Raw genomic sequence first — 20,783 nt, forward strand, 5'->3', positions numbered from 1 at the left:
CTTGACCTTGTGCAGGTCTTGATGTGGACGCCGTCACTGCGAGTTCATGTATGTAACTGTGTTGTCAGGTTCACGGCAGGCATCCACTTCCTCCGGCGTTTACACTCTGCCCTCCCATCTTCTACAGTGCATCTCCTGAATCTTGTGGCAGCCTCGAAACAGCTAAGAAATAAAAATGGATTCCTAAAGCGTACCTTAAATAGAAAGATGCCAAGATTGAAATTGTGGCTGGAGGAATCACAGAGGTATAGTGATATTTTGTTTATGCTTTAACAAATAAAGCTTGCCTGGAGATCAGAGTGTGGAGCCAACCATAGCGTTAGCCATAGAGGCGAGGCAGTGGTGGTACACATCTTTAATCCCAGCACTCTGGAGACAGGGACAGATGGATCTCTGTGAGTTCAAGGCCACTCTGGGCTCCACAAGACTGAATCAGTATAAAAGAGAAACAGAGCCAGGCGGTGGTAGCTCATATCTTTAATCCCATTACTTGGGAGTCACACACCTTTAATCCCAGCACTTGGGAGGTGGAGATGGGAAAAGAGAGGAGTATAAGGCAGGAGGAGACAGCAGCTCAGGATTCAGTCTGAAGATTTCATAGAGGTAAGAACTAGTGACTGACTACTCTGCTTCTCTGATCTGTCAGCTTTCAGCCCCTAATACCAGATTCTTGGTTTTTATTCTTAAGACCAAATAGAATTCCTGCTATATCTGGTGCCCACGGAGGCATCGGGAAATACTAGCCCTTCATAGAGACATCCCTTCCAAACAGAGAATGAACATGTAGAGCCGAGTATTTTTCAGGGTTTTGAGATGGCAACATGGAATTATGCTAAATTAGGTATACCAAAAAGCGTCTTCCAAGGAACAAGAACCACCCAGCCAATGCTGTGAAAAAGGCTGACCAATACAATCAAACCAAGAAGATAAATGGTGTGGCCAGACAGGGTCACACTCAGGTTTTCTCCCACTAAACAGTTTATTATTATTATTATTATTATTATTAATTTATTTATTTGTTTATAAAAATTTCCACTTCCTCCCCTCTTCCCCATACCCTCCCATTCTCCCCACTCCCTCTCCTCCCCCCCCCACTCCCTCCCCTCCTTCCTCTCCAGTCCTAAGAGCAGTCAGGGTTTCCTGCCCTGTGGGAAGTTCAAGTTCCTCCCCTCTCCCTCCAGGTCTAGGAAGGTGAACATCCAAACAGACTAGAATCCCAGAAAGCTAGTACATGCAGACAAAACAAGACCCAGTGCCATTGACAATGGCTTCTCAGTCAGCCCCCATGTCAGTCACATTTAGAGACTCCAGTTTGATCACATGCTCGTTCAGTCCCAGTCCAGCTGGCCTTGGTGAGCTCTCATTCGATCAGTCCCCTTGTATCTGAGGGTGAACGCATCCCACACGGTTCTGATTTCCTTTTTCATGATCTCTCTCCTTCTGCTGCTCATTTGGACCTTGGGGGCTCAGTCCAGTGCTCCAGTGTGGGTCTCCGTCTCTATCTCCATCTATCGTCAGATGAAGGTTCCCTCTAGTCCTGCCTTTCTTGGTCACGTTCTCCCTCCTTCTGCTTCTCATTTGGACCTAGGGAGTTAAGTCCAGTGTTCCAATGTGTGTCTCTATCTCTATCTCCATCCATTGCCCCATGAAGGATCTATGATGATATACAAAATATTCATCAGTATGTTTATGGACCAGGGCCAGTTCAGGTACGCTCTTCTCTGCTGCCCAGGGAACAGTCTGGGGACCTCTCCTTGGGCCTGGGAACCCCTCCAGAATCAAGACTCTTGCAAACCCTAAAATGGCTCCCTTAGTTGAGATATATACTTCCCTAGTCCCATACCCATCCTTCCTCCCCCCTCCCATTCCCCCAAGCCATCCCCAATCCTCCCCCTCTCCCTTCTCTCTAACCCACTAAACAGTTTTATCCTCTGGCAAGTTAAGTGCAGGTGAAAGGCAATGCAGTGTGAACAACTGGTCCTTGCTGTTTCAAGGCTGAGCTCTGGGGGTGAGGCTCACCTCCTTTAAAACAGGCGTGCAGAGACACTGAAGTAAAGATGCTGCCATTCAGTCTTCAGCCCCACCCATCCCAGCAGCTCACTGTTCCCACCCCCACCCCACCCTTCAGTATTTCGACCCGGCCTGCCAGCAGAGGCTCAGTTCTGGATTCACATAAAGAATTCTTGTTCCTGTTGCTCCCCCAAGGTCACCCCACAATAAACCCTTTCATACACTCTACAGCGCAGTCTCACATGGTGTTTCTGAAAACAGACTCACTCTGTTCCACCCGCTAGAAACAACAGGGAAAGCTGAACTATTGCTCAGGGCTTCACGGAGTGCAGATGTGTCTGTCACTACTTACAGACATTCCTGTCTGTCAAAGCGCTCTCCCTCGGGTTCTTTGTTCTGTTAACGTTTTCCTGAAATAATTATATATTGCTATAACAAGTGAATTTCTAGGTTTATCCTCAACCCGCTTACTTAAAGTTTGAACCTGAGTAAAGGAAATGGAGACGTTATATGCCTTGTAAAGCCAATTGTGTAAAGGTAGTGATGAATTAAGCACGTGCTTACGCAATTGGTTTGTCGCAATCTACCCCTGACAACCCACATCTTCACAGGCTGTTGGCAGTCACATGCTGACCCTCAGTAGCTCCCTGCTTCTCTCGTGGCCCCAACCTCCTTTTCTGCAGCCCACGCCCCACTCTTAGCAAGAGCAGACTGTGCATAACACTAATCTGATGATGTTGCTCTGGCCTCACCAAAGCTAGCATCCCTACTTATAAAAGCATCTACATGAAACAACCTCAGGGCGTTTCTACTGTGGCTTTGTCTAAGCAAATGCATCAGATGTCTGCCTGGCAGTGTGATGTGTTCTGTCCTGCACCCTCTAATGATGACTTTTGTTCCTCAAGTTTGCTGTTCCTAAACATCAAATCTCCCTTTCCCAGAGCCATGAAGTCACAGAATACTTGGGGTCATTTTCCAGCAAGTAGCTAAAGTTATTCCAAGTTTACCGTTCAGTAGAAGCTGCCTTGCGTTCACCCACTAGCTATTGCTATTATTCCATACCTTCATAATAACATACATGATTTGGGTTTTGCTGAGTGTCCTCTAGGTTCTGCTGCTTTTATTTCATCCCTGATTTTCCCATACTCTGTGGATAAACAAGCTACCTGTGGCCTCAGATCTTTTTAAGTTGGAATAGCTTGTGGTTTGGAAGAGCTCACCAATAGTTGCCCAGAAGTACACATCCATAAAGACAAGTAGGAAGTCTAGACAAACCCACCCTTTAGGAAGGACTGACGTGTGTGTATCGAGGTCATCGTGAGCTTCTAAGCATTTTACAAGAAGCATATATATTTATATTTATATGTAAAGAAATCAGCTGCAAACTGGAGGAAGTGACAGGGGCAGAGAATGGTAGCTGAGCAGGATGCCTGGGTATCAAAGTCAGGGGAGGATTCAGAGGGAGGGGACAGGCTGACCTCTTGGAAATGGTTCCATTCAAGAGCAGAAAAGTATTATTCTGGACTGTCACATCTGAGTGCCAAGTATATGAAAATAAAAAAAAAAAAACCACGAATCCTTTAAGTCCATTTGGGCCATAATAGAAATGTCGATTGCAGCTCCATCCATCACACCCCTTCTGTCCAAAGGTGCACAACAAACTTGAAGATGGCCCTTGTCAGAAACAGCGTTTCATAACATTTTTATCAAGCAGGCATCGACATGTCAAAACCCCGGGCTGGATTTGTGAAGGTATGAAAATAAAGAAATAATATGGCTGGGATAAAAAATATTTTGTTCTTTTCATTAGAGCAAAAATGCTGCAGTTCTATTCCACAAGGTGTTCAGTGCGCAGTGTGCTGATCCGTTGTTATAACAACTATAATTTATAAATGGCACCAGCAGCAGGTGCAGGAGGCCTGGTGCTCCGGGGAGAAAAGAAAGAACTAGATGGAGAGGCCTGGGGTCAGCGCACCTGTGTTTAAGGACGTGCCGCATGGCTTCATGCCCACCACGTAGAGCCGGTACATATGAGAATAAATATTGTCATTGGGGCTGTTGGTGCAGGACATGGTCACTGTGTCTTAATTGTAGCTGCAGTGGTTTTTATTCTCATATTTCAAACAACCAACGGGGAGAGCTTTCTCTTCTCTTAATTGCGACGACTGTGGGGCTGAACCGGGAGGGAAGGGGGTAGTGTTGGAGAGTAAGATTCAGTTACCATTGGGGATCCAGAATGCCACACCCACTCTCCTACCCCTTCCCGTCTTCCACAAAGGACCAGGTGTGTTAGGTGTGGAAATGGAGAACTTTGTTTCTTCTTCCCTTGGAAATAGCATCAAAGGACATATCATGCCAGATGCACAGATTGTAATATTTAATCATTCATGTCTTTAGAAGGACAGAATGTCTTCATGTATACCCATTGTAGTTAGAATTTCTAAGGAGCATGATGTGTGTGGAGAAGACAACCTTCTAGATGAAAGAATAGTGAACCTAGAATGTTCTGTAAAAAGCACTTTAGTCTTGCTTGCTGTTTCTTTGAGTGTGTTTTTGTTTGTTTTGTGGGGTGAGGGAGAATTATGAAATGGCTTCTTTATTGGCTTTAAAGCCGTGTAGCATTTGGCTGACTCTTACAGAATTGAAATTTCAGATTTAAGTTTCATTTGCTGCCTACTTGGCCTCATTGGGACACCCAAGTGCTGTTCCTTAAAGCCAGTGTGGTCTCTAGGAAGTCATGGGCTGTTCTAGCTCTGCGCAGGGTTGCAGTCCTGAGGCACGTACTTCCATGTATTCCAGAGCACAGTGAAGCCATTTGCTGCTTGTCATTTGTGGGGAGACACTAAGATTAAAGGATATAGAATGAGGTCGGTAATTAGCATCCATTTGCACTGTCTATCAAAACATAGATTTGTCTCCAAGAGTAGATTTGTTTGATCAGTGGCTCTTGCCTGAGAACTATAAAAATCCCAGCCCTTTGATCAGAAATCCTTCTGTCTAATCCTAGGGAGGGGCCCGTCTCCAGCACTCAGTGCTAGGAGGTACAGCAAGCTCTCTGGTTTTCAAGTCGATGCAATGACTTGCTAGAGAGAAGAAAATCCTGAGGGTTTAGTTCACCCTTTACTGAAAAAAAATAGCTTTGCACAGCAGGATTTTAAAAAACAAACCTTGAAAGAATATGTAGACGCGGGAGAGCATGTATTGTTCTTCAGAGTAAGCACTGCAGACACTGGGACTGGCACCTACTCTGGCACCGGAATGCTGGGACTGGCACCGGAGGACGCAAGGAGCAGGAAAGGCTAGTAGTAGAATCTAGACCATTTATTCTCATACCGTCTGTCTGAGAGCCACTGGAAAAGCCAGGCCAGTGGTGGTGCATGTCTTTATCCCCAGCACCCTGGGCAAGGAGGCAGGAAGATCTCCAGGACTTGGAGGCCATTCTGTTCCACATATCAAGTTCTAGACTAGCAGGGGCTTCACAGTGGGATGATAAAAAGAAAAGAAAATCATGAAAGCCAGCATAAAGAGCAGTCTGCCAGGCCACCGTCAAAGCTCCCGGCCTCATGGCCATGACCTCACTCACCTAAGGACTATTTCCCCTGGTAGACTGGGCCTTAAAATGGGAACGACTACTCAATATTTGGGCTTGTTCATGATTTTATGCATAAGCACTTTAAAGTGTCACGAGACATTTAATGTCTATGTATTCTCTTCTTACTTGGTAATATACCTTCAGAAGTGAGTCTGTGGGCCATGTGTCCTGCTTGTGCAAGTCAGGCCCAGAAGTAAAACAGTGAGCCCTGTGAATACTCTGTTTTACCACAGCATGAGTGCACAGGCACACACGCGCACGTACGCATTCTCTCTCTCTCTCTCTCTCTCTCTCTCTCTCTCTCTCTCTCTCTCTCTCCACACACACACACACACACACATACACACATACACACACACACATACTCACACTCACATATGTACACACTTTAATCCCACATTTAACCCTCTACTCTCAGGCTCTGTAACAATGACATTTTCCCTTCCTGAATTTGAATGAAAAAAATCAAGAGTTTGACAGCCACTGTTCCATGTCTATTTAAGAAGCCTGCCCACTCAGGACTTCAACCTAGGAAGAGTTGACAGGTATCAACCTTTCCATTTGGTAAAGACTGTCCTTCCTGTTTCCTGTTTTCTCCTTTCATCATTTCTTTGGCTGTCTCAGCAGTGTCCTCTGTGGCTATGCTGACACCGTGGACCTTAGAGAAAGGACGTAGGACCAAAATGCTGTCACATTGTAGAAGGCATGCTCAATACAATAAAAAAAAATAGCGTGTTTATGCCACCATCCTGCACCACTCGCTACCAGAGCTGAAAGCAGTAGTTATGGAGTGACGCTGTCTGCTTAAGAAAAGAAATTAAAACTTTATCCCAAGACCACTCAGAAAAAGGGCGGAGCCTTGCAGGCACTCTTCTGTGATGTCTGTAGCCTTCCTACAGCAATTGCTTGGCTCTCTTAAGCAATCAAATTTTGTTTCCTTTTTTGAACTATGAAATTCATTTTTATTTCAGAAAATACTCTCACGTTTAAATAAAAAGGTGTGGGTCATTATTAATTCTTTCTCTCAGAAAAAAAAATAACTTTTAACATTTTGTATAGAATTCTCCAGATTCTTTTTTCTCAAAGATTTCACACATAATTATAAAAGAGAAGTTGCTTTGTCTGAACAATCATATCTATTGTTTTCTGCCCTTCCCCCCTCCGTCCCCACCCCGTCTCCCTCTGGAATCTGTATTTTCAATTTTTCAACGTTTTTCTTGTTTTTCTTGAGTTGTAACCTGCTCAGAACTTTGGTAGAAAGAAAGGCTGGGGGCCCTTGACTCTCCCCATAACCTTTCCTCACGTCTTTGTCTTCGGCCAGCCTTCCTGCTCCCCCTCTCACGTGAGAGCTTTCCTAAGGGACAAGCATCCTCCCCATCTTCACTCCCCACAAGCTATGTGCCCCACCTGTCATTGCACCTGGCTTCCCTCTTTGCCTCTCTTCCTACTCATTGGTAACCTCTGCCACCTCCCTCTAGGGAAGGCTGCAGTTCACCTGTCACCTCTCTCTCACCTCTGTAGCACTCCGCACTCTCCTCTTACTCTCCCTCTTACCTCTGAACGTCCCCTCTTCTTTTGCTTAGTTTTAAAGCAGAGCTGTTCTTTAGGCTTCTGAGTTGAGTCCTCATTTCTTCTGCCTCTTGAGCTCATCCGCCGCTGCCATTTTCTTATTCATCTACCTGTATGTGTAGCCCTGTCTCTCTCCTTAGAAATGGATGCACACCTTCCAAAGGTCAACTAGATGTTTCTACTTGGCAGAACTTTTCCGAGAAACCACAAGCCCATTGGCGACCTTGTGTGTGCATTGCCTTCCTTACCCTTTCTTGTAGCTAATCTATTTAGTAATCCCCCTGATGGTAAACACAGAAGGACAAAGAGACTGGAGGACTCCATGAGTGAGACTGGACCATTCCTTCTAGTTTAACAGTGAAGGGAGCGGAGAAACGTGGATGTGAGGAAGTCACCTTCTCAGTGTGGGAAAACCTAAGCAATTTGGTGGGCAGCGGGAAGAACCATGGTAGAGAAGAGATTGAAGATGGGGACACTGCAAGATAGAGAAGAGATTGAAGATGGGGACACTGCAAGATGGAGAAGAGATTGAAGATGGGGACACTGCAAGATAGAGAAGAGATTGAAGATGGGGACACTGCAGGATAGAGAAGAGATTGAAGATGGGGACACTGCAGGATAGAGAAGAGATTGAAGATGGGGACACTGCAAGATAGAGAAGAGATTGAAGATAGGGACACTGCAGGATAAAGAAGAGATTGAAGACAGGGACACTGGAAAACAGGAACTGACCCCAGACAACTCTGAGACCGAGAGCTAAAATGGCAATGGGAAAATCTTAGCTCCCTGCAGTGTTGTTAATTCACTGTGTGACTTTTGCTTTAATACATTCTTGCCTATTAAATATCATGAAGAGTAACTAAATCACCATAAACCATTATTGACGTACTTATGTGAAATATTTCACCTTTACATTCGTATTAACTTCTAAGGTTAAACAAAAATTGCAACTGGGGACAATTTATCCTGTTAGATACCAAACATTCCTTTTCCTTTTTGGAACTTCCTATGTGAGTTCCATTCCTCTTGAGTATGAAGAAGACTTTAAATTCAATCCACAAACAGCTAATATTTTTCAATCGAAACTCCTTTTTAAATTTCTTTTGGTAGTGCTGGAGGTTGAATCCAGGGTCTCATGTGCTGTCAGTGAGTGTTCTACCACCAAGCTGTATCTCCAGCCCACAGACATTATTATTATCATTGTTATTATTACTATTAGTTCATATTCTGGAACAAGTTGCTTCATTTATGAACTCGATGGCCTCAGCTTCTATTGATATTTTTATAGATTTTCCCAGTCTTTTTCCTGTGGAATAATTTCCACAATAGCATTGTCTTACAACTTCGCAAGTGTTGTGATTTACTTAATTCAAATGAAGACATCCAGTTTTCAATTCCACTTCTGTGGAATAGGAGGAAGGACAGAGAGGCAATGGGTAAAGGTGAGGAGAGGATGGAAGTCTGAGTAGGGCCGAGTTGAGTTGCCAGGTACGTCTCGAGTTCTTCAGGAAACCACAGATACGACCCGGTTGGATGGCATTCCGAAGGCTGCCAGCAGGAACAAAGAACCAGGCAATCTTGTTTCGAGCTAGTCTGATTGAATTCAGAATGATGTCACTCGGAACGGTGGGGAAAGATAAGAGACACTGTGTTTGGGGTTTCAGATATGACCCTTGGTCTGGGCTCAGGGCTTCTCATAGGCAGGGAGACAAGCATGCTGCCTCTCATTTCTCCACCTTGAGTCCTTTCACCCTTTTAGCTCCCTGGAACTAACAGTTCATCCTCAGATGTCTTTATTAAGAGTGCACAAAAGCGACCTCAAGCAGTCAGCCTGAGGAGGCCGGGCCTTGAGGGCCTTCTTTCTCTGCCTCAGTTGAAACCCTCAGCTTCAGCATCTTGCCAGAGCTGTGGGTGGAGCTCAGGACGTGATTACCCTGTGGCTTCTCCTCTCCCATAAGCCCCGCCCCTTCACACTTGGACAGAGGGCAGATTAGCTTTCTTCCTCCTCCTAGTTCTCTCCTCTGGCTGATGTGCAAGATCTTGCAGAAGCCAGGGACTTGCTTCTGGGCTTGGCAAAGAGCATAGGAAGAAGCCGGGACTTCCCGGCTGGGAGGAGGGGGGAAAGCTGAAGATCCCCGCCTTTGGCTCAGCTAAGCAAAGTGGGCAGCTCAGTGCTTGAAAGAGGATTGTGCTCGCACTAATCAGTAAGTGGGCGGCTGTGGGAGTGCCCCGGGGTCATGGGACAGGCTTGAGGATGAGGCTTGATTGTAGGGGAGAGCTGCGACTGCTGTCTCTGCGCCTGTCGCCTGGAGTCTAGAGGCTTAAGCCCAAGAATCAGAACTCCCAATGCCTCCTCCCAGTCCAGGAAAATGGCAACTTACTACTGAGAGTAATTTGCACGGACTCTCCTTTCCTGACCGCTCTTCCCAGGAAAATTTGTTACTAAATCAGACAGAGCTGGGATTAAGTGGGAAAAGTGAAATGTAGCATTAACAGAAACTGAAGTCTCAAATTAGGTTCTGTGTGTGCTGGCGTTCTTATATCTACTAACAGAGATTGTCAGCAAAGTCTGAGGCGGGGGCTTAAGTGGGGAAGTTAAGACTGTCTGTGACCAAGAGGCTGAGAAGTCCCTATGTAAGGGATTAAATGCAATATTTATGTAATAAATAATAGGTGAGGTTTTAAAGAAATCACGAAAGGGAGCAGCATCCAGGACACATAAAAGTGCATGATAATAATTAGGAAAAGAAAATTTCATATCCATAGCTTTTTGTAGCCAAAAATTTCAGGATGTTTACAAAGTCATAACAGTGATGCAGGAATACTTCAATTATTGTTATACATTATTAATACTGTTGCCGGGCAAGATCTGTGGTTCTCTGGTCAGCAAGTTCTGGCAATGAAGCCACTGCCGCTGGTGCAAAGAATTCTGGGATGTCTGACAGTGAAATGGATGGAAGGACTCACATTCCATCTCTACTTAATGCCCTTTTGTCCAGAAACCGGGTCATGCAGATGAGCTACTTGGTACGTATACAGATCAGTATGGGGGAAAGCATTTCTGAGGGCTGCCGGGCTGAGAGTGTCTCAGCTAAACTGAGAGGACCCAGAAGTCAGGAGACAGGAAGTCAGCCTGGCCAAATCAAACTTCTTCACGTTGTTTTCCTTCCAACCTGGAAGGGAACCTCAGATGAAGACAAGAATAATATCTGGGAGCCATTTGTTCTGTCCTGAGTGTCAAAGTTTATTCATGTGTGGATGAAGTTGGGGGTTTTTATTTATGCATCAAACTTGAAGTCTCTGGTCTCTGTATTACAACAAATAGCATAAAATAAGAGATATATTTATGGGGAGGGAGAAATATTTTGAAATATGACATTTTCAAATATGAATTCAAAGAGAAGAGAAAGACTGTGTTCTGCTGCATAAAGAAGTCTCGTGTCATGGCCACTGATAGGCAATACCCATGCTAATATGACACCAGAGACTAAAGTTTTAGAAATCTAATTGCTTGATTCTAGTTTGTGTGGATAGCATTCAAAGCAAGGTGGGTTTTGCCTGGTTGTCTTTGTTTTGGCTTCTACTTTGCACAACAGAAAAGTCCATGATGAGCTTTGTCTTTATCTGCCATTGGTCTGAAGGCGTTCCATTATCCTTCTGATAGTCCCACTGGAGAGAAAAACATAAATATGTTACCATTTTTCTGCAACGTAACTGTGAGATGATTGTTATGGTTGGACTCCTTTTCCAACCTTAGAATTTGTATTTATGAATTTTGCTGTGGGGAAGAGGAGTAGAAAGTGGACCATCATAATAATAAAGTAATAAAATGGCAGCAAATCATACTTATAGATATGCCTTACTCTTCCAACTTCATAAACCACTGAATTTTGAAGCACATTATTTGTTAAAATTACTTTTTAGTTCCAATATTAGTATTCATGTGATTTATTGAAATATTAAAAACATGAGAGTTTGTTGGCTGCATTATATAATACTTCTCTTATTCTTAAAATATATAAGGCATTAAAATATAACATGTGCTAGTTGACATTTTAAGAATAGTATAATTCTAAATGAAGTATCTGTTCTTGAGAAAAATGTACTTAGAGTCTTCAAAGAACTGCTGGTTTATCTCAGGGTATTAGAGAATCTTTGCTGAAACTATAGAATAAGACAGGATATTGAGGAGGGACTGAGGGTATACTTTGGATGCAAGAGGATAAGCAAAGTCAATGTATAGGTATAAGATGGTGGTTTGCTGTACACGAGGGACTGATGCCAAGAATGATGCTTTGTGACTAGTGAAAGAGTTAAATAGCTTTGTCTTTAAGAATTATTAAGTAGGAATTAAGATTTTTAATGAAAAGAAACTAAATTATATTTAAAATTGTTCTTTCACAAGAAAAGTAAAGAACAAGGCTATGGAAAGCTAAGCAGTGATGAAGACCTCGAAATAATTGTTGATCAGAAGCAGGTAAGTGAACACTCGGTATGTTTCCTGTTGCCATTAGACTTTGACCTGGTAGCCCTTTGGGTTCAGAGTCCTTCCCAGTAGCTGTTTTAACTTGTCTAACTAGAGCTGTTATTAATATAGATTTGGGTAGCATCGAAGCGTCCCTCATCTCTGCTCCACTCATTTCTGTGTGATGCCAGTGTGTGCGCTGTGAACATAGATAATAAAGCATAAAGCAAGGCCGAAGGGAGAGAACTTCGCAGACTCAGTACAGTGAGGCAAAGTAACATCATTTGATTGAGAAAAACAGATTTAAGTAAGATCTAGGATGCATATTTTCTTGAAACCGAGAAACACTACCATTGGTGTGTCTTGTAAAACAAAGTATGATTGAGGGGGTTAATAGAAGATGTGAAATTTGAGATATTTAAACTTAGATCTTCCCCCAGTTTGGTTTCTGTTTGTCTGCAGTGTCTAGGTGATTTGAAATGAAGAGAGACTGCCTTGTCGTCAGTAGTGCTGCCCAGAATTTGAGAAGCCTCTTGCTTGGATGGCTATATTGGCCCAGAAGGTGCAATGAAAATGGCTTAACAGAGCATAAACAATGACACAGCAGGGGGTGGACAGTGTCCAGCCAGAGCACTGGCTTGGCATTAGCCCTTAACATCTTTGTTAATTATCAAGGAGACAAGGCACTTAACGTACATGTGGCTTTGTCTCTGAGGGCACTGTCAACAGTGGTAATTAAAAAGTCTGAGCTAATGAGGATATTAGAGAGGAGGCATTGACTTGCGGAATGGCTGTTGAATTTGGACAACTTTCTAGTCACGTACTTGGTTCCACATCGTGGTGATGACACTAAGGGAGCCATTGTGTGTGTGTGTGTGTGTGTGTGTGTGTGTGTGTGTGTGTGTGTGTGTGACAATGGGGAGTGGCTACCAAAAGGTGGCAATGGAAAGTCATTAACTTACGTCCTGCTTGACTGGGCAAAGTATTTCCGTGAAAGTTCATGGTGTATGGACACAGCGGGACTTGTTTCGCCGCCTCTGTGCTTCCCGCCCTGTTGTGACTGCTGCCCCTAAATTCAGCAATGTAGGGCTGTGAGGGTCTGGCCGGCACTCTATTATTCACTGCCAGATTGTCAATTTAACTAATAAGGTACATGGAGCCCCAGTTTGCGCCTCTGGTATTTTAATTATGCTTAATTACTTGGGACATGCACTCCAGACCTCCTGTGGACTGTGATTCTGGTTAAGGATTGGACCTACCTGGCAGATAAACTAGGAAAGGATGCATGAGTGTGCCATAAGAAACACACACACTCACACTCACACTCACACATACACACACACCTCCATCAAAATGAAGTAAGTTTTTATTTCTTGTTTAATCATATAGAAATCAATCCTTACTTTTATACTTCATTTTTGTCTTCTTCCTCCTTGAAGCATTTAGCTTCTTCCTTTTAAGCTTCATGTTTACACATATTGTTGTCATTCAGAAAACTCCAGAATTATTTGTCTTTGTATTTTTGATGAGGAGTTCACAGAAGGAAGACTTCATTTTCCCATGCTGACTTTCAACAAATTTATATTGTTGGGACCACATACTTCCAGTGCAGTCACCAAGTTGGTACCACTTGGAGTGACCCAGTACTGCCGAGTCATTCCTGCTGAAACTTGTTTCAAAACATGACAGAATTGAACACGTCAGCTTAGGCACTGACTGCTGGCTGTGAAGAGTCTGCCCTCATTCTGGAAGATTTGGGTTTTGAGTTTTGAGTGAATACTAGGTAAAAGAAATGGCAATGTTCACACCCCCAACTAAAATAGCAAGGAAACACCGTAATTATTCTTTATAAAACTCCAGGAAAGTTATTTCTAAGATTAAGAGACAAACAAGCATGTTTGTGAGTACATGCATGTAATCAAATACATTTTTGCTCCAGAAACACAATTATTCATTCCATATACATAATGGAATTACACAGATATGTGTAATAATATTTAAATTTTGTGTCCCTATATACTATTTTGCCAATAATCCTTATGGCAATCTGTATCTCCAAAAAGCATGTGTTTGTCAAGCTTCATATAACTCCAAGTAGCTTTTCTAATGACTGCTGTTGAAAGAAAATCTAAGGAAAATAAACAACGTAATTGAAGTTCTGTGATGGGCAGAAGTCGATGATCTCATGAAATCTGTCACCTAACTGCTGTCCCTCCGCAAGTGCTGTGCAAGCTACATGCCAGTTCCTCAGTCAGGCGATTGGCAAGGCTAGTGCTTCCACAGAGAGACCAGGCTTGCTTATGTAAGCACATTAACAGCAGAAGCAGTGTGCAGGATGTGGGCTTTGCCACCATAGGCTGCTGCTCTCCAAAGGGCAGAAGATGTCATTATGATGTGGAAAAAGAGAGTAAATTTTGGAAATGTGTAAGACTTTTGCTTTTGATGGACAAGAGTGTACTTCTCCCTTTGTGAAAATTTCTTAGTAAATTTGATTCATAGTTCATATTTTAAAACTCACAGATGATTCTTAAACTAGTACCCTAAGCTAATAGGAAATATATGTTCGTATATATGTATATACACGTTCACATACTTAATTTAAATATGAACATATTGCATGGGAATCGGAGTCCATATTTGCACTGGATAGTCCCAGAGGTTTTATGCTTTAAACAGAAAAGTAATGAAAATAAATGTATTGCAATAAAATCTTAATGGCCTTAAACTTCAAACATTTGCTATAAACATAGCAGAACTTAATGAATGCTATATAAAATAACTTCTAAAGGAGAAATCATATATGTGTATGTGCATATATACTAGTTTTATCAACAAAATATTCTGACTTTATTGGAGAAGACAAGGGTCTTGATTGTAAATTAGTCTCAAGTAAACACAAATTATTTCCTGGAGCTGCTGGTATTTCTGGAGTGAAATGGATGAAATGGATGGGAAACTACCTTGAATTTACAGTCTTAACCACCTTGGCTAAATAATGAATTTGCTCTATTTTAAATTACTGTTTCACTTGGATTCAGCTTAACTCAAGGTTTCCTGTATGTTGGGCTGCAGAGCTGGTGTCTAAGATATTTTCAGGCTCCAAGCAGACTTGAAGGAAGTAACAAAGACATACACAATAAGTCCAGAATCTTGGGAGCTTATGAAGAATACAGAGCTACAGGTTTGAGCATTGTAAAAATGCACGTACAGAATGCTTGGGTCTAGTTGATTCTGGGGACCCAAGGGGAGTTGGCCCTGTGTGTTTCTTGGTGCACTAAGTGAGGAGATACCAAGGACCAGCCAGTTGCGAGGGAGCACACACATTAGGTCAGGGCAGCAGTCCTCAGTAGCCTTGGCTGTGCTTGGGGAGCTTCCTGGGCTCACCCCCTCACTGCTAACTTTGTGATGTGAGGTCAGGCCTGAGTGTTACATTCCTAACTCCTCCACCACTGCTCTGGTTTCAGCCCACACGCTAAGGCACAGAATCCAAGAAAATAGCTATCGCAGTTCTGAAAGAGGAAAAAGATATGAGGCGGTTAATAAATCTGACGTTCTTCAAGTGGTTATTACCTGGAAACCTAAAAGCTAGAATCTATAGACACCCGATATAGTGGTACCTGAAAAGCAAGTCACCAGAGGCACTCTCAACAGTGCTGCCTCAAAGGCCCAGGCCTGCAGTTGGGTTGAGTTAGCCCTGTGGTGGCCCTTTTGGTCCTGAGCCCCAGAAATCACATTTCTTGTTTGCAAACTAGTGCCCCATTCGTCCTATTTAAGGGTTTATTGGAGGCAAAATCTGATAAAGACTCCAAAAGGCATAGATTGTATGCATTGTGTGGATGCCTTCTCAGTCACATACTCATGCCCACCCCTACACCCACACAATTTAGCAAGACAGAATCTTGAGGCCTACGATGATGAATAGACTTTCCCAGAGTCCCTAGTTTGACACCAAGAGCACTGGAAGCCATGGCCCCTGATGTGGTCTAAGCTCTGTGCCCTCTGCACCATTACTGATTGCCCTATAAATTGACATAAACTGATTCTGTCTTCTTGGTCTACTTACATAAAGTCACTAACTGGAAACTGTCACAGTTGACCATGGTCTGTTACTGCTCACTCACTGGAATGATATACTTCCTACAAACACTTGGTAACTCTCTACATCCCTCTTGGCCTCTAAGCATTCCAGAAAAAAAAAGGATTCTTCCAAAAATATAAATAAATAAAAGACGGGGTACAGAATGGGAATTGCAGGGTGACTGTTGAAACCACGTGCCTTCTCCCCCGCCCACTGCAATACTCAAGGGAGGTTTCCAAGCACATATTTTACCTAACCTGAGACCTTTCTGCATCTCTTTAAAATGTGTGAGAGGATCCTGAGCAGGAAGCAATGCACATCAGAACTATTTTTCTAAAGAAGAGGAGGAAACAAAGTAGAATTGTGTCTTGTATCTCCCGCAGCCACAAGCCTTTCAGTAGGGTTGCAGTCAGCCCTGTCCTAGTGGCTCCGTGGAAATGAGTTGTGGAAGGGAGATCAAGGCCAGTGTCAAATAGAAATGAGAGAGCACAACCCAGCTTCCTCCTGGCACTAAGACATGGCCTGTCCTGCCACCTGCTGACTCAAGCCTTGAACTCATAAATAGTACAGCAATGATGAAGGGTGTGCCACTCAGAGCCATCGGGCCAGTTCTTTCTTGGCTGTCTCGGTATGGCCGCTTAGTTTATATATAATTCATACCCCATTTGCTTCTGAGGATTCCAAAGTACCAGAGCCTGTCTCTTGGTATCACATGGAATAGTTTCTCTGGTGCCTTCTCAGAATTTCACACATGGCCATCAAGAACATAGGACCCCTCTTCCTTCACCTGCTCAGCCTGGAAAGCCTGAAGCAAGGGATTCTGTCACACTTAGAGAATTCAGCACCCCATGCAGCTGTGATACCCTGATTAAGCTCGCAATAGGCATAAACTCATTAGCCATTTCCTCACAAAAGACTGATCAATGAGAAGTGGCTACAAGCAAAGAAGGCAGATGATTTGCCATGTCTGTGAATCAGCATAAACAAAGACTCCTTTCTGTAGACCAATCAATCCATCATTTCAGAAAAGCTATTTATCATTAACAAATATTGTAAAGGAGAAGCAATACTTCCCATGAGGTTAAACATAAAACTTCTGAAATGAAGATAGGGTGACCCTGTATATTCCTCCCAAATAGTCTCACATGTATCAGGGACTCCAAAGTTAACCCCAAGGATGTAGTAGTGCAGGGGAAAGAGCCATAGTAATGCACAATGTCTTCCTCTGTGTTTCCCTGACAAACTCACATCATTAAACTCTGGCTTAATAGCCTGCATTTCAACTCCTTCTACTGATTCTGTTTTGCAGCCCCTGACTCTAGGGCAAACAGAGGGGGAACATACAAGATCTTTATCTCAGAGTCTTCTCACAGCTCCCTGCACTGTGAGGTTAGTGGGTCATGTCACAGAAAACCTAGCAGATCAGTCTTCCTAGGGTGACTCCAAGTCAGGCCTGAGTGCCTGGCCAGACTCCCTCGCCCTGGTTTTGCTTTGGCTTTGTTCTCCTGAGAAGAGGAGTTTGCAGTGGGCAGCTAGACTGCATCTTCAGGTTGTCATCTGGGCCATGCTATCTTGCCATCTGCATTGGCGTCTGTTCCAAGGCTCACAGGGGGACACCCCCTTGAAAAGCCATGTGTCCTCTGCTCAGAGCCAGGCCTAGAATCTGGGGACCCTGATGTTCAGTCTGATGCTTTTCACAAAACTTCACTTCCTAGAGGGAGGGCTGTAGATGGGTGTGTGTCAGAAGACCTTGAATTTGGTTATTTCCGCGAGTGTGCTCCCGAGTGTTCTTCACACCTTCTGTGCATAGGTGCTCTGGTCCAGGGTATGTCATGAGCCAGGCGATTTTGTAGACTTGTTGAGAGAATTACACAAGTCCCTCAGTCCAGGGACTTAGCCACGTGCACGGAAGGTGATGAGGGTTTCTTTCACAAATGGCAGGCACTGAGCCAAGCAGTGGTAGGAATTGATGGCAACAGTCACAGGCCTATTAGGTAGAGGACTCCTTGGACTGGGGAGGGGAGACTTAACTAATGATTCTAAGCAATAGTATTTTTACTGGGGCCGTAGATATGGATGCCTCATGTATAGAAATTGGGGACAGGCTCTGGCACAGGGTGTGCGGAGTGGATAGAGCAGAAGGTAGGGGCCACTCAGTGCAAGTTGGCCATTCTGGAGAAGGGTGGCACATACCACTTCCACATGCTGGAAATAAGGTTATGAGCACTACATAGTAACTGGTCAAAAAGCATAATTAAGCTGCTGCTGTTAAAATGACTATTGTCAACTCTAAGATTTTAAATGATAGGAATAAACAAAACAAACTGGTTTGTGCATAGCCCTGGGGGACCCAGCTTGTGACTCACTGTGCTCGGGGACTCAGATCAAGGGCAGGTAATAGGTGAGCATAGGACAGGGCCTCGCTCTGCCTGTCTCCTCCATTCCCTTTTTCACATGTCCCCTGATGTCGGGGGACACTAGCTACTGATCTGGCTAATGGAGGATATTAAAGTCAGTTTCCAGGGCATCTTGAGTCCTTCTGGAAGCGTGAGTTTCTTAGGAGGGATCCTGGCAACAGGAATTCCCACTCAATGATCCGTGTCGGCGGCATTTATACCAACAGAAGATGTCGCCCGTGACAGAACAGGAACAACCCAGTCAGGACTGTTTTGCATTCATCTCTTTGCCAGTCTGCCACTTCAGTGAGCAACAAGGTCCCAGCACTGCTCAGCATGCCGCCCCTCTCCCAGTTCATCTCCCCCAGTGTCTCAGACAATGATGCGACCCACGAAGGCAGCTCCAGTCAGCAAGAGGAGATCCTGAGTTTCCGCCCACAATTCAGTGCCACATAGACATATACAACGACAAACCTGTTACTTTCAGTTTAAAAAAAAAGGAAGAAAGAAAGAAAAAACTTGGACCTTCATATTTGAAAAAAATTTATAAATGTTAAATTAGTTTCAAATACCCCATGGTTTTCTTTCCTTCTTTGTAATGTAATGGGGGAAGTGTTGCTGACGTGAATAGAAAAGAAACACATCATTGAGATGGTGTGTGAGCTACTCAATGAGTGCCAAAAATTATTTGATCTATGAAAGTAGCACGCAGAGGCAGCGGGGCCACGTGGAGAACACCGTGTGGAGACCCCCACTGAGCTACCGCATGGAAAGTCTGGGGCTTTTGCTTCTAATTTTCTTTTTTTCTTTCATTTATTTTACATATATATTTTACATACCTACCATAGTTTCCCTTCCTTCCTCTCCTTCTGCCTCCCATCTACCCCTTCCCCTCCTAGCCTCCCCACATCCACTCCCTCTAATAGCTAGAAGGGCCTGAACAGATGTGCTGTAGACTAAGAGACCACAGGGGCCAACCCAGTAAAACTTGCATTCATCATAGATGGAGAACATAAGATATGCCATGATATTATGAACATCATCATCCTGCAAATCCATTCTTACAGAAGATACAAAAAGAAAACTCCAGCTCAAGGAGGATAACTATACCCATGAAAACAAAGGAAATAAATACTCCCACCCCAACAAAACCAAAAGAAAGGAAGACACACACACCCACACACATATATACCACTAACAACAATATGACCAAAAAAAAAATAAATAAACAGGAATTAACAGTCATTGGTCATTGATACCTGTTAGAGTTAGACTTTCTATTGCCATGAAGAGACACCATGACCACAACAATGCCTTTTTATTTTATTTCATTTTTATTTTACTTTGTTTAATTTAATTAACTTTTTTTCATTTATTATATACCGACCACAGTTTTCCATCCCTCCTCACTTCCATCTGCCCCCTCTCCATCCCCTCCTTCTCCATCTCTATTCAGAGAGGGGCAGGCCTCCCAAGGGCATGAACAAAGCATGGCACATCAAGTTGAGGCCGGATCAAGCTCCTCCCCCTGCATCAAGGTTAGCAGAGGTAATCCAGCATGGGGAACAGGTTCCCAAATGCCAGCTAAGTTGCCAGGAACAGGTCCTGATCTTGGTAGGTTCACCTGATCTATGCGAGAACACTGGGCATCCTGGTTAGAAAGAATGTCAGGACATTATCTAACCTGGGGTTTAGATAAACATTAGGTTCTGTGGAAACCATTTTCTCCCAGTCCTAGTGGCAGGAGGCGGGTGTCTGTTTACCTGAGCTTCCCTTGTCAGGGAAGTCAGGCAGGTAGAGAGAAGCTTTGCATGAAGAAAGGCCAGGGAGTGTACTTGTATTGATTTTAATGCCCCAGAAACAGGTGAGTCCCAGGGCAAGGGAGGAAGCAGTTAGGTGGGCTCACCAGGATGACGTGTGCTCTCTCCCGCCCTGACCACGTTCTGTCTGCTTTGGTTTCTCACCCAGTCAGCCTTACAGTCACATCTCCTCTCTTCTGTTTAGCACTAGCCTCCGGCCGTGGTCACCGGAATGTGTCTCTTCCTCCAACACTGCAATACCAGCTTTGACAGAAATGCAGTTCTTGCAAACTTGCTTTTCAGAATGCTCCATTTCTTCCTTCCCTTTCCTCACAACAACTCCACCATCCTGTCATCTCTGTTTTCAGTCATTCGTTTGGCACGTGGCCTACTGCTATCCAGGCTTGCGCTTCTCGGCTATCTTGTGATTAGGACGTTCACATTCAACACACAAATGGCCATTCAATACAATTGCTATGTGCTCCTCATCAAAGTGCTTTTTGACCAAGTGATCTCATTCCTGAAGCACATGAATAAATGGCTTGTTAAGGGGATGGTGGGAGAGGGCGTCATCGCAGCTTTGCGCTGTGTGTTCTTGATAGAAGAAAACACTCATTCATTTTCTACAACAAAATTACCTCATTTGTATAATTAGAGAATCATTAATGACTTTTTGTTGTAAAACACTAATCACAGAAGCCTTTATTTTTTTTTCAGTCGAAGGTGTGCTTTACCCCTTCCCAGAGCCTGCCTTTAAGCTTTAGAGATGTTCTTGAAAGTGAATGAGTCACAGTGCGCCCCTGATAGATCCCATTAGTTAGATATGCAGTTAACATGGGATGAAAGAAACTCAGCCCTGCACTGAGTGAGGCAT

The 20,783-nt window shown here is 43.8% G+C and overlaps 1 protein-coding gene across 11 annotated transcripts in view; it reads left to right on the plus strand.

The window, feature by feature from the left end:
• The window catches only part of Pex5l (peroxisomal biogenesis factor 5 like), a 207,618-nt gene that overhangs the window by 49,880 nt on the left and 136,955 nt on the right, over positions 1 to 20,783 (plus strand). For 2 of the 11 annotated variants that reach the window (XM_048429884.3, XM_048429888.3), the window contains exons 1-3: positions 9,129 to 9,375; positions 10,039 to 10,198; positions 11,577 to 11,648. The exons of 2 other annotated variants lie outside the window; for them this stretch is intronic. In XM_048429884.3, the coding sequence (XP_048285841.3) occupies positions 10,106 to 10,198; positions 11,577 to 11,648 (165 nt within the window). In that variant the 5' untranslated portion in view covers positions 9,129 to 9,375; positions 10,039 to 10,105. Of the gene's footprint in view, positions 1 to 9,128; positions 9,376 to 10,038; positions 10,199 to 11,576; positions 11,649 to 20,783 lie in introns of those variants that run through there. 7 more of the 11 variants (XM_085682333.2, XM_085682335.2, XM_048429886.3 and 4 more) reach the window with 6 other exon arrangements.

The sequence above is a fragment of the Myodes glareolus genome, chromosome 20, assembly GCF_982192425.1.
Source record: "Myodes glareolus chromosome 20, mMyoGla1.1, whole genome shotgun sequence".
NCBI lineage: Eukaryota > Metazoa > Chordata > Mammalia > Rodentia > Cricetidae > Myodes > Myodes glareolus.